Raw genomic sequence first — 12,686 nt, forward strand, 5'->3', positions numbered from 1 at the left:
TTGTAAGACTATATGAAAAAACAATGTGAACTTCCCTTAAGGTGCAATGATTTAAATATCCCTTTTTCACTTCAGAAGTTCATACTGACCCTGCAAGCAAACAGACTTATTTCTTATCTTCCCCCATTGCTGCCAGGTAGGAAAAAAAAATCAAGTCCTTGACCAACAGAAACAGAAGAATTCAGTAATCATAGCAAAATTATACTGATCACAACAGAACTGCTGGGCATGTTCACATGTAAGCTCTCAGTAGCAACTGACCACCATCAACTGACCACCATCAACTGACCACCATCAACTGACCCAATTATCACCATTTTAACTTCATATTCTTGCAGCTTCCCTTTTCCAACTTTTTGCAATGTTGGACTTTGCCAGGCAATGTTGGCAAGGTCTTCTTTCACGCTAGATTATTTGTTACACTCACTTGAAGCTTGAAATTAAAATTTCTTCCTCCTCCCAGTTTAGTCTCTTCACATTTGGCAAACATCTTTTTTTGATTCTTGCATCTCTAATGGAGCTGAAAATTAAGATGACTTTTTTGTTTAATTCTTTCATTATGCAGAAGAATCATCAATGAGGTTGGCATGGCTCTGTAGAGTAGGGCAGGAGTTGCAATAAAAAGCCTTACATTTCCACAGCACCTCATGCCCAAGAGGGCCACAAACATTCACAAACTACACTCAGAGAGAGCACCTCCGTACCCCTCACCCAGAGCTGCCCCTCCGCTGAGGCGCACGCTCTGATGAGCCAGCATTTACTCCGAAGTATCACACAGTGGAAGCACTGGTAAGTCTAAAGAGGCGTCATTTAGCAAAAATAATTACGTGGCCACAACATCCCTCAAGCATTCCTGAGCTTTAACTGATTGACTGGGGAAACCTTTTAGGTACATCAAGATACAGAGGACATTTTTAATAAATTCAAAATGAATTTTTTAATTTAATTAACTTATTTTATTATTCCATGATAGGTTCTATAGGCTCTGGAATTTCCCTACCCCTCCTCAAATTCCCATCCTAACCCATTGATTTCCCCCATATCATTACGATAGCACAGTCCTTCCCAGTCAGCCATAGTTCATCATTCTTCTATTCAAGTGTATCTTGACATTGCAGGCATGGACAACGGCAGAGTTCAACATCCTGTCGTCAAAATACATCCAACAGTTTCCTTGGGAGTTCACCCACAATTCATCGGTAGAGAGGCGCACTGCATTGTATCTTTATGTCTATACGTGATAGCCTCCACTACCTAGTTACAATCCATCCCCTTAATGAAAAGCCATAAGACAAAATCAACAACACAGAGAAAAATAGAAGATTAACAACAAGAACCTAAACAACATGCTACTGAATGATCAATATGTTGCTGAAGAAATGAAAAAGAAAAATCAAAAACCTTCCTGAAGCAAACAATGCTACTGTGTGCCCTATGAGTCTGTGAGGAAATTAATATAAATAAAAACTTTTTTCGAATGAATGAAAATTTAAAAAAATCAAACCCCCTGAGCTGTAGCAAAAACAGTGTTGAATGGACTATTGATCTTGCAGAAAAATATAAATTTTAAAGCTTTTCAGAATGAACAGTGTTTGAACAGATTTTCTCTAGTCTTCCAAATCTATTATTGTTAAACCCATGACTGAAAATGACACCTGCCAGTCAATGAGTACTGGATAAGCGGCAGCCATAATGTAACAGTCTTGATTATTACAGGTTTCTCTCGTCAGGATTATTTCCTCCCTCTTACCTAAAAGCTTTAGCTAATCCAGTTGACCAACAGAAACCTTTCACTACAGGCCAGTCTAAGAGAAAGCAGAAGCAACTGGTTTCCTGAAAACACAGCAAGTCTGTCCTAATTTTATGATTCTTCTGCTGCAGTTTCTGAATCACATTTAAAAAGCAGTTAAAGTCCAATCTTGTTAAGAGTTTGGATGACTCTAACAACATACCGTAGACCAGACAGCTTACAGAGAAATGTATTGCATTATCAGGCTGGGAAGTTCAAGATCAAGGCACCAGCAAAGGGCTCATTTCCAGGGTCACAAACAGCCATATTTTCACTCGAAGTGCACGTGGCAGAAGCCACAGGGGAGCTCTCTGGAGCTGCTCTCATCATTCCTGAGTGCTGAGACTTGACCCAGTCACCTCCCGCAGGCCTCACATCCAAATACCATAACACTGTGAGCTGGATTTCAGATGATGAATTCGGATGTGGGGAGGGGTGCTGGGGCATAAACACCCAGTCTGCTGCAGACTTTGAATCAGCAGATGTGCACTGTGTCTCTACGACAGCTCTGTGCTCTCAACAGAAGCAATGCCAAACTGCAGGCCCAGGGGAGGGACTCCCACCGTGAATAGACCATGGTACACTTAACTAGTGGAAAAATGAACTGAAAAAATCAAAGTATAAAAGCACTAAAAAATTCAAAGATGTGTAAAATACGGTCCTCAGGAGGACCTTTAATCTGATTAAAAAGGAATGACATGGATCAACTGGAGGAAGAAAAATATGACCATTAAGTATGTTAGTACAGGAGTAAAAACAAGTAGCACACTGAATTCTAGAAAGGAAATTATCAGTGAATGCTTCACTGTCAAGACAGAGAATGAGAGTACCTCAGAAATGAAGGCAAAGTCAGCAGAAACAATGTATAGAATAACCAGTTATTGATACAGGAAAGGTAAAATTGGGACCAGCACACTGGCTCAATTGGCTAATCCTCCACCTCCAAGTGCAGACATCCCACATGGGCACCGGTTCAGATCTTGGATGCTCCACTTCCCATCCAGCTCCCTGCTTGTGGCCTAGGAAAGCAGTGGAAGATGGCCCAAGTCCTTGGAATCCTACACCCATGTGGGAACCCTGGAAGAAGCTCCCGGCTCCTGCCTTTGAATCTGCTCAACTCTCGCTGTTGTGGCCATTTGGGAAGCAAATCAATGGATGGCAGATCTTTCTTTCTGTTTCTCCTCTGTAAATCATCTTCGAAAAAAAAATAAATCCTTTAAAAAAAAAGGAAGTTAAAGTCATTTAGAGGATAGAGGAAAATGATTTAATTAGGATACAGCATTTCTGTAGCAAAGAAGAGCAACGTTCGGCCTTGAAAAGTAGATACTAAGACAACTGAAGAACCTTATTCAATACAAGTTTATTGTGAACATACGCACACTATTGGTAGTGAGCTGAAGATTCCCTTTCTGCGACTTCCTTGCTCACAGAGCTATTTCTGCAGGTTGGTGAGCCATCAGCACCATACCCTAAGGAGCACAGGACTCTGAGTAGATCTCTCGCCCAGGAACCCAGAATCTCGCATGTCTACAGGACACGGTACCAGTCTGTCTCCCTAGCCTGCTAAATATTCTCCCTGAAAGGAGAATTCTGGGAGAGGGAGGTATAAAAAATAACTCATTCACTTTCATATTAATTCAATTTCCAAAATACCTGAGGGAGGCTGGCTTACATCAGTCAGGGATCTTAGCAGAAGGCAGTGATCACTTACACTGCAGATTTAACCACGTTCAGGAAGGGACCCTCACTCTGCACGGCAAACACAGGGGCCGGCTTCTACCAAGTCAGGAAGGGCAGCACCAGGTCAAGCCTAGGGCCATGAAGCTTCAGTTTGTGTCAATCAGCAAAAGAACTAAAATGAGATGAAACACTCTGTGATCACAGCAGGTTTAGAGATCATCAGCCAAGAGCTAGAGTCAGAAGACAGAAAGTGAAAACTGCCTACAGGGATATTCAGTTATTTTCCTACTGATAGACATTCAACTCTGGCAGGACAACTGGTCCAATGACAGTGAGTTCCATTTTCCTATGAGCATGTCAAGTGGGCCAATCGTTCCTTACTGCAGAAATATTTGACGACATTCATTTACGAGATACACTTCTTATTTACACCATGGTGATGTGAAAAGAATTCCTTTGTTTCATATTTGAACTTCTAAACATTACTATAACCTCTCACCCCACAGTTCCCAAGTTTAAGGCTTGCAACTGAATTCTCAGTCAAAACCTCCCAATTCCATAATTCAATCTTCTTTTGTTTCCTTCTCAAAGTAGCAAGCACTGCCAGGGTTGATCCAGGCTAAAAAGAGTTAACTAGGAACAAGCACTTGCTGAAATTTGCTATGGAGTCCCTTCTGGCTGATCTGCCATCCACAAAGGTTCGTAAGCAACCCCTGAGAAGGACACAGGGCTAAAGCAGCGCCAACGGTGAGGAAGCTATAACTCCGCTCAGTGACTCATTTCTTCGCTGTCATCTCTCCCTGAAAGGTTAACATCTCTTCTATGATTATTCCTAAATATATGACTTCCAAAACCACTCAGGTTCGCTTCATCTGAAGTCCTTAATTATCGCAGAAACTGCTCAGCACTGCCACCCCGTGCCTATCTTTCTGGTGTACCTGTGGCAGCAAGCCAGATGCCACGTCCCCGGTGCAGGGCAGGAGAGGCGGCCATCCCCGGCGTACTGATAAGATGCTGTTCTGTGCTACACAGCTGTTCTCATCAACTGTCACATGGCTAGGATCTCCTGAGGCTGGCCACTTCATGTTGAGTCCCTGTCACATGCTGCACACCCACGTGGCCGCAGCCTCTGTCCTCCTGTGGAGTCTCATGTTGAGTCCCTGTCACATGCTGCACACCCACGTGGCCGCAGCCTCTGTGCTCCTGTGGAGTCTCATGTTGAGTCCCTGTCACATGCTGCACACCCACGTGGCCACAGCCTCTGTCCTCCTGTGGAGTCTCATGTTGAGTCCCTGTCACATGCTGCACACCCACGTGGCCGCAGCCTCTGTGCTCCTGTGGAGTCTCATGCAAAACAGTGGATTTGTTACTGTTCACCTGGATTTTCGAAACCCTCCACAAGCTCTTTAGCTACTCAAAAAAATTGTCACACATGTGACACGCCATTTGACAACACCAACCAATACTTCTGGAATGCCTGTAACTATTTTTAAGATGATCTATACATCTGAGTGCTATAGGATACATCACCCCAGCTCAGTGCAGGGATAAAATGTTCCTGAACAACATTCACCTGTGAAGAGAACGCACCACCTTTCTGCAACACCTTGTTGAAATTAAGCTCAACGTTGCCATTCTTCAACATCAGGAGACACTGTGTATCCCGCATGCCACAGTCTTGCGCTTGAAAACATGCAACCAGCAGCATGACAAACATGTCACCAAGCAGGTGACATTCTGGAAGGTGCCACTGTGGCTCAGAAGACTAAAAATATGAAATTTATATTATCACAGGTTCAAAAAGAGTGTAAAACTGAGAAACAAGTGAGAGGGTGTATGGTCGCAGGGCAGGCACCAGGAGAGAACTATGACGTCTCCTCACTTCCGTCTCCAGACAGAGGCTGAAACCACTAAGCTTCACAGTACTGCCTGCCAGTTTCCATGGAGAACACCCAAACAGACAGGAATTTTAACATTTGTTTGCACTACAACAAATTGATCTTCTAATTCCATATTTCGAAGAAGGTACTCTCACATAATCTAGGAAATAAAAGATTCTGATACAGTTGATACCTCTTTAGTCTTAAATACAACTTGTCTACTTTCTCTTAAATTACAATATTTTCTTACTGTAAGAATTATGATGACAGATTCATGTTAAAAATAGTTCTTATCGGACATGTAGAGCAGTAGTATCTTTTAGCCTAGGACTGGAAGTGCCTGGAAAGGCTTTGCTAATGGCTGCAAAGTTTCTATTGGATATGATTTTAAAATGCTCTAAAATTACATTATGCAAACAGCACAATTCCATAACGATATGTGATATGTGTTTGTATTACCAGTTATATCTGCTAGTATGTTGTGGTATGCTTCTTTCCATTTTATTTGATCTACGTATATATTTTTACAGTGTATCTTTTAAACAAAAAAAAAGGATAAAACCATATTAAAGGGATAAGGAGGACACCTTTTACACAAGTGTCATTGTCACAATTTGCAGTGGAAAATTTTAATTTTAAAAGGAACTAAAAAGATGAACACTGCTGCAACTATCAAAGAAAAGTGGGCAGGTGAACAACTGTCATATAGCACATTACAGAGCCAACAGAAAAACCAAGAAATATGCAGGTACTTCAAAAGAGTCTGTGGAAGAATGGAATTGCAAGTAATCCCAAAGGACAAATGTCTTAGGTTCTCTCGATATAAGGCAACCTTCATGCAAAATACAAGATCGATAGATTGATAGGTAAACATGCACTTACTATATAGTCATCTGGAGGAACTGTGAGACTATCACAATGAAAAGCTAAGATACACTGCAGTATACATTTCTTTACTCTCGAACAAAAGACAGACTCCCACTGAAACTCTTAAACATATCCTGACAATAGGATGCTGGACTTTCTGCCATTGTCTACACCCACATTGTCAGGATACACTTAAACAGCAGAATGATGGACTTATGACTGTCTCTGAGAACTATACTATAATAATAACATAGGGCTAATGGAGGGAGGGGAATTAGAGGGAGGAAGCAGAAATCCCTGAGCCTACTGAACTATATCGTTAAATAAATAAATAGATACATAGATAGATAAGTTTAAAAAATAAGTAAATTTGTTTTTAGGCATTTGGAAATGCAAAGCTTTTCCCTAATACATTTTTTCGATAAAATTTTCAATGACCCCTCATATAAATAGGATAGATAACCAAGTGTATGTGTACTTATGTACAGACGTACGCGACTGACAAAACATAATAAAATGCCAACAACGCTCCACAAGTGGTCTTTATATTGTCCTTGTTTATAACTTTCCTAAAGGTTTATATTCATTTAAAAATTAAAAAGTCCCTAACAGAGTAGGCCCAGTACAGTGGCCTAGCGGCCAAAGTCCTCGCCTTGCACATGCCAGGATCCCATAAGGGCACTGGTATTAATCCCGGCAGCTCCATTTCCCATCCAGCTCCCTGTTTGTGGCCTGGGAAAGTAGGCCAAAGCCTTGGGACCCTGCACCCGCATGGGAGACCACGGAAAGTCTCCGGGCTCCTGGCTGCAGATTGGCGCAGCTCCGGCTTTTCTGGTCACTTGGGGAGTGAATCATCGGACAGAAGATCTTGCTCTCTATCTCTCCTCCTCTCTGTATATCTGCCTTTCCAATAAAAACAAATAAATTTTATATTAAAAAGTAGATTAACATAAAAGGCATGTTTTAAAAACAGCATGGCTCAGTCTTCTGTTTTGTTTGCAATTCTGTGAAATCTCTGCCTTTTAGCTGTAACACAGTCCATTCATGTTTAATCTGATTATTCATGGTTTGCTATTTGTGCTCTATTAATTCTGTGATTACTTTGTCCATGTGCTTACTTTTTCTCTATTATCCTTTTGGATTGGCAAAATACTCATTCATGTTCAAATGTATTATCTGTATGGATTTTTCATATGCATTTCTAATTTACAATTTCAGTTTCTCTAGAGATTAAATTCGAGTGCCTAATATTTTCTAAACATACCTCTTAAGGTATGAAAAATATTCAAGAACACAGAAAATATGTATTATGAAAAACTATGCACATAAGCAAAGATTTCTTGGGGGAAAGACAACAGAAAAAAACAAGCAAAAAAAAGCAAAAATGAGCAAATGGGATTACAGCAAGATTAGACGCTTCTGCGCTGCAAAGCGAACACCCAACAAAGTGAAAAGGCAACTGATCGAGAGGCAGAAAACACGTGCCAATTTCGCATCTGATGAAGGATTAATGCTTAGGATGTGAAGAAATGAAGAAACTCAATGATCACAAAACCAGCAACCCAGTCAGGAAATGAGCTAAGGACATGAACAGGCATTTTGCACAGGATGAAATAAATGCTCAGGATCACAGTAATCAGGGAAACAGATTGTCATGCTAGTGAGAAGCGCTGCCTTCCAAAGGCCAGCACAAGAAATGCTGACCACGATGCTGTGGGAGCATTAACTGGTACAATCTTTATGAAAAGGAGTACTTAGATCTCCCAGAAATCTTCAATAGATCACATGATCCAGCCACTAAATCCATCCCAAAACCACTGGAGGAATTTACCCAAAGGAAATTAAGTTTGCATATGAGTTAGCTGTGCCAGTTTACTGCAGATCAATTTACAACAGCTAAGATATGCAATCACCCAGATATCCACCAACTGATTAATAAGGGAAGACCTGCGGTGTATACACTTGATGGAATGTCACTAAGCCTTGGGAAGCATGAAATGGCCTTTAGCTACTGGGAACCATTATGGTTCATCAAATCAGCCAACCCCAGGAAGATGAATACTGCAAGCTTGCTCTGCTATGTGGTAGTTAACACAAAATACAAAAACACATACAAGATTAAAATAGACATCTTGCGATCTGGCATGTTTAGCCCTTGTTTGTACCTTGGGGAACAGTGATCTTTCTACCTTTTGCCTGTTAAACATTATGATCGGTGGTGTGTTATATTTCAAAATGTCTTCACACCAAAGTATACTTAAAATTTGATTCAATTTTCCGTAAATTGTTTCAAGCACCCATATAGAATGTAAAAAATGTCTAGCCTGCTGAATTTCTTCCCCTATATGTCTGAGTAACCATCTGGTCTCCTCTGCCTTCAGCTTGAGAAACTGTCTACCTCACTTACTGAAGGGCATGTCTAGAGGCAACTAATTTTGCATTAGTTCACCTGAAAATGCTTCCATTTTACCTTCATTTCAAAAGATTTTCAGTTACTGTAAAATCTTAGATTTGCATTTTCCAACACTTCTGAGATAACATCCTGTTACCTGGTAAGACATGTTCGCACAGGGAAGATTTCTGTCCTCTAGTGCCCTGACCAGTTTCCCTGCAGGCCTCAGCACGCTGCCAGTGATGTGTCCATACACTGGAATTCACTGAGCTCCTCAGTTCTGCAGCCTTGTGTTTTTCATCAAATGTGGAGGCATTTTTGGTCCAAACTGTGCTAGCTTCCGTCCCTGTCTCCTCTTTCGTACATGTTAGAATGCACAGCCCGGACAAGCGGAGGGATTTGTAAACTTGCTCTTTGGGGTTGTTTTCTCCTCATGCTTTGCTTGGAAATCATTCTGTGAGTCCAATGATCTTTCCATAGAATACAATCTGATATTAAATCCATTTGGTGAGCTCTTTGTTTCAGACAATGTTTATCAAATTGTCCAAGCCCAGCTTAGTCATGCCCTGCTGCTAATTCACAGGTAACTGCAGGGCAGACACTGCTAATATTTCCTCACTGAGACTCCGTAAGGCAACTGTCCTAGGTACAGAGCCTGGTGGTATCCAGCAGTTACTTCCAGGTCTTTGTTATTAAAACCTACGATAATCCCTCCTCTCCTGCTAGTAACAGCTTTAGGCCTAAGGAATACTTTGCTGCAGGCACAAGTTAAAGCACTCCCCTCCTAGTTAGTCTGAACTCAAACACACCGAAGGCCTTTGCAGCTTCCAGTCCAGCTCCCAGTCTCACAGTGGCTGTTCGCTGTTAAGCTTCTGCAGGCACTGCTTCAAATCTCAACAAGGGCTAAGCGGCACCCAAACTGTCCAGCATGCCCTCCCACCCAATTCCCTTCTCCGCAGCATCCCAGGCCAGGAGTCCGAGCGGTGTCCCTCTCCCTTAGCCGAACACTGCTCCCTCTCCTCAGGGACTCCACGGCAGATGAGGCTACACTTTCCCCATGTCAGAGTTCCCAATTACATCCAGAGCAGCAGCACAGCAGTCTATGCTCATCCCATGGTGGTCTTCTCCCAGAGGACCCTGCTGACCAGCCTCAGACCATCCAGGGGCACAAGTGCTCACAGCAACACACAGGTTCATCACGGCTAGAGCCACAAGTCTCTAATTCTATTTCTGAAATCCTAAAAATATGTGATTGAAAAGTATTATTTCCATATGACAAATTAATAAACCAAGACTCAAAATGTTCAATAAAGTAATATACAAATATTCATCCAATACCTACTGCGGGTGCATAGTGATTGGCACAGCAGTAAACAGATCTCACGTCATTTCTACCACATCATCAATAAAGCACAGTGTACCAAAACATATAATGAACGAATCACCAAGAACCCAATCATTCAATGTACCAGGAGCATGCCTATATTCTCAAACATGACTATAATTTACATTCAAAGACTATTCACCATGCAAGTATTTTCATTGCCACATAGTTACATATTTCAGTTCCCCACAAACACTTAGGTTTTTTCCTTTTAGTAGATACTATCTCACCAAGTCACTTCTATTTAGCCATGCCTAAGCTGCCTCAGCTAACTCTTAGCTGTTTCTAATGTACAGGTGGCCAAAGCACATGGCGAGAAAATGTGACCCAACTTCTAAATACCATCTCAGCAGTGGCGCACCACCAGTGATACCAAGCCTCTGAGCTGCAATCAATCTCAAATACACATTCTCGTCTCGCAAAACAAACTCTGGACCTATCAGTTAATACAGTATGTCATTCCTGTAGACACAATCAATAAAGTTAAATTACATCTATAAATAATGAAGAATATTGTTGTGTTAATACATGAGTAGCTTCAGCAGAAATCTCAACCACAGAAAGGCAGATTCTAGCGCATCTCACTTTGACTGCTTAGAGCCCAGCCAGAGAGGAACCCAAATGGTGAAGGTGGGAGTACTGGTGGCACGGGCACGGAGGCACTGCTCTCCTACCTGGGTAGGATTTTCTTTCCCACAGTGCAGCGCTTCTTCAGAATCCTTTTTGCCCAAGGTACCATTAGAGGTGGCCAGCCGTCTGAGTGCGCACAGCCTTTGTAAAAGCCCTTACCTGCAGGACATCCTGGATCTTCACCCACACATCTGCCATGTCGTACAGCTTCACGTCTTCCTGCTGAGTCACTGGTGTCCTGACGGCGTCCTGCAGGTAGCCCAGGACCACCGCATGCGCAGAGGCCACAGCACTGAACTTATCAAACAGCAGCTCCAGCAGCTCCAGCAACAACCTAGGCACCAAAGCAAACGGATCCCACTTACACACAGCAGTGAGCCCACTGGTCTGAGGCAGCACACTACAACACAAACAGTACACAAACGAGACATCAATACATTGGATTTCAAACAGCTCCATAGCCTGAGAAACTTTTTAAAACTTAAGCCTAAATCTCTCCTACTAAAAAATAGAAATGTTACAACAACTTAAAAATGGCCAAGACCCTAAAGCAGTTCAATAAACATTCATTTCTTTAGCATATTTCAACATCACATTAAGATTTTCATATAAGCAGTTTCCTCAAGGAATTGAGGCCTTTTTTTCACATAACAGGAAAGATGTCACAAAGATTATGCTATTGCCTACTAATAACTTGGTCACTCTGCTAAGGACACTAATCCTGTTAGTTGTGGAAAGCCATGTCTACTGGCATGGAAATGTGTGTCCTGAGATGGGGTGGGGGTGAGGAGGGGAAGGCGGGGTGGGGGTGACGGGGTGGGGGTGAGGAGGGGAAGGCAGGGTGGGGGTGACGGGGTGGGGGTGAGGAGGGGAAGGCGGGGTGGGGTGATGGGGTGGGGGTGATGGGGTGGGGGTGAGGAGGGGAAGGCGGGGTGGGGGTGAGGAGGGGAAGGCAGGGTGGGGGTGACGGGGTGGGGGTGAGGAGGGGAAGGCGGGGTGGGGGTGAGGAGGGGAAGGCGGGGTGGGGGTGAGGAGGGGAAGGCGGGGTGGGGTGATGGGGTGGGGGTGATGGGGTGGGCGGTGAGGAGGGGGTGATGGGGTGGGGGTGAGGAGGGGAAGGCAGGGTGGGGGTGACGGGGTGGGCGGTGAGGAGGGGAAGGCGGGGTGGGGTGAGGAGGGGAAGGCGGGGTAGGGGTGAGGAGCGGAAGGTGCAGGGATGGGGAGCCCTACACCTATTAAGCAGTCTGCCTTTCCCAACAGTCAGCAGCTCAGGCATTCACAGTATCTCATTCATCACAGTGAGACATGCTGGACACATACTGTTACATTGATCTTATATACTCAAACACGAACTCAGGCAGCAGCAAGACAACTGGGCCCAGAATAAGAACTGGTTTAGCCACCACCTCTCACTGCACTTCTGGATTGCAGATGTGTCTTTCTGTTGTGGATGTCAACCTTACCACTGAGCCTGGAGAGGCTCATCCCAGGCCCACTCCTCCTTTGAACTCACATGGACTTGATCTCGCTTTGGAGGAACTTACCACATGCAGCCCCCCCACTGTGGCACACACACATTTATACAGATACTTCCCCCAACTTCCATTATTACACATTCAGGGTGAACACGACCTAAAGCATCTCTGTGTACTCAGGCACACTCAGGAGAACGATTAGCAAATATCTGGTGAATGAATTCAATGTATACACCAGGAATGAAAATCCTGCGGTAAGAGCTTCATTGCACATTGTGTGGCTCACACCTCCTAGTTCAGGAACTAATAAACTAACCTGTAAAGTAGAAAAGGAAAGCAGAAGAGCTTGACAGCAGTAAAAATTAGCAAGATTTTATTGCCACAAGTAAGAGGGTATAAGGACAATCTCATCAAAATGTATAGTGTCCTATCTATTCCTAAGGCTTCTCTACTACCCAATTACGGCAACTCACATGCTGAACTATCTCACGGTAAAATCCTAATATCTATTTGACAGTGTAATTCAGTGTAGGATACACAAAACCTGGAAGTCACACGCTGCATTTCAAAACAGAATTCATTCTTTTAG

General features: G+C 43.1%; 1 protein-coding gene across 1 annotated transcript in view; it reads right to left on the reverse strand.

Annotated features, from left to right (window-relative positions):
* Nucleotides 1-12,686, reverse strand: part of EXOC4 (exocyst complex component 4) — a 599,303-nt gene that overhangs the window by 502,084 nt on the left and 84,533 nt on the right. The window contains exon 7 of the mRNA XM_004598184.4: nt 10,782-10,956. Coding sequence (XP_004598241.2) covers nt 10,782-10,956 — 175 coding nt within the window. The remainder of the gene's footprint in view (nt 1-10,781; nt 10,957-12,686) is intronic.

The sequence above is a fragment of the Ochotona princeps genome, chromosome 25 (genome assembly GCF_030435755.1).
Source record: "Ochotona princeps isolate mOchPri1 chromosome 25, mOchPri1.hap1, whole genome shotgun sequence".
NCBI classification, from domain to species: domain Eukaryota; kingdom Metazoa; phylum Chordata; class Mammalia; order Lagomorpha; family Ochotonidae; genus Ochotona; species Ochotona princeps.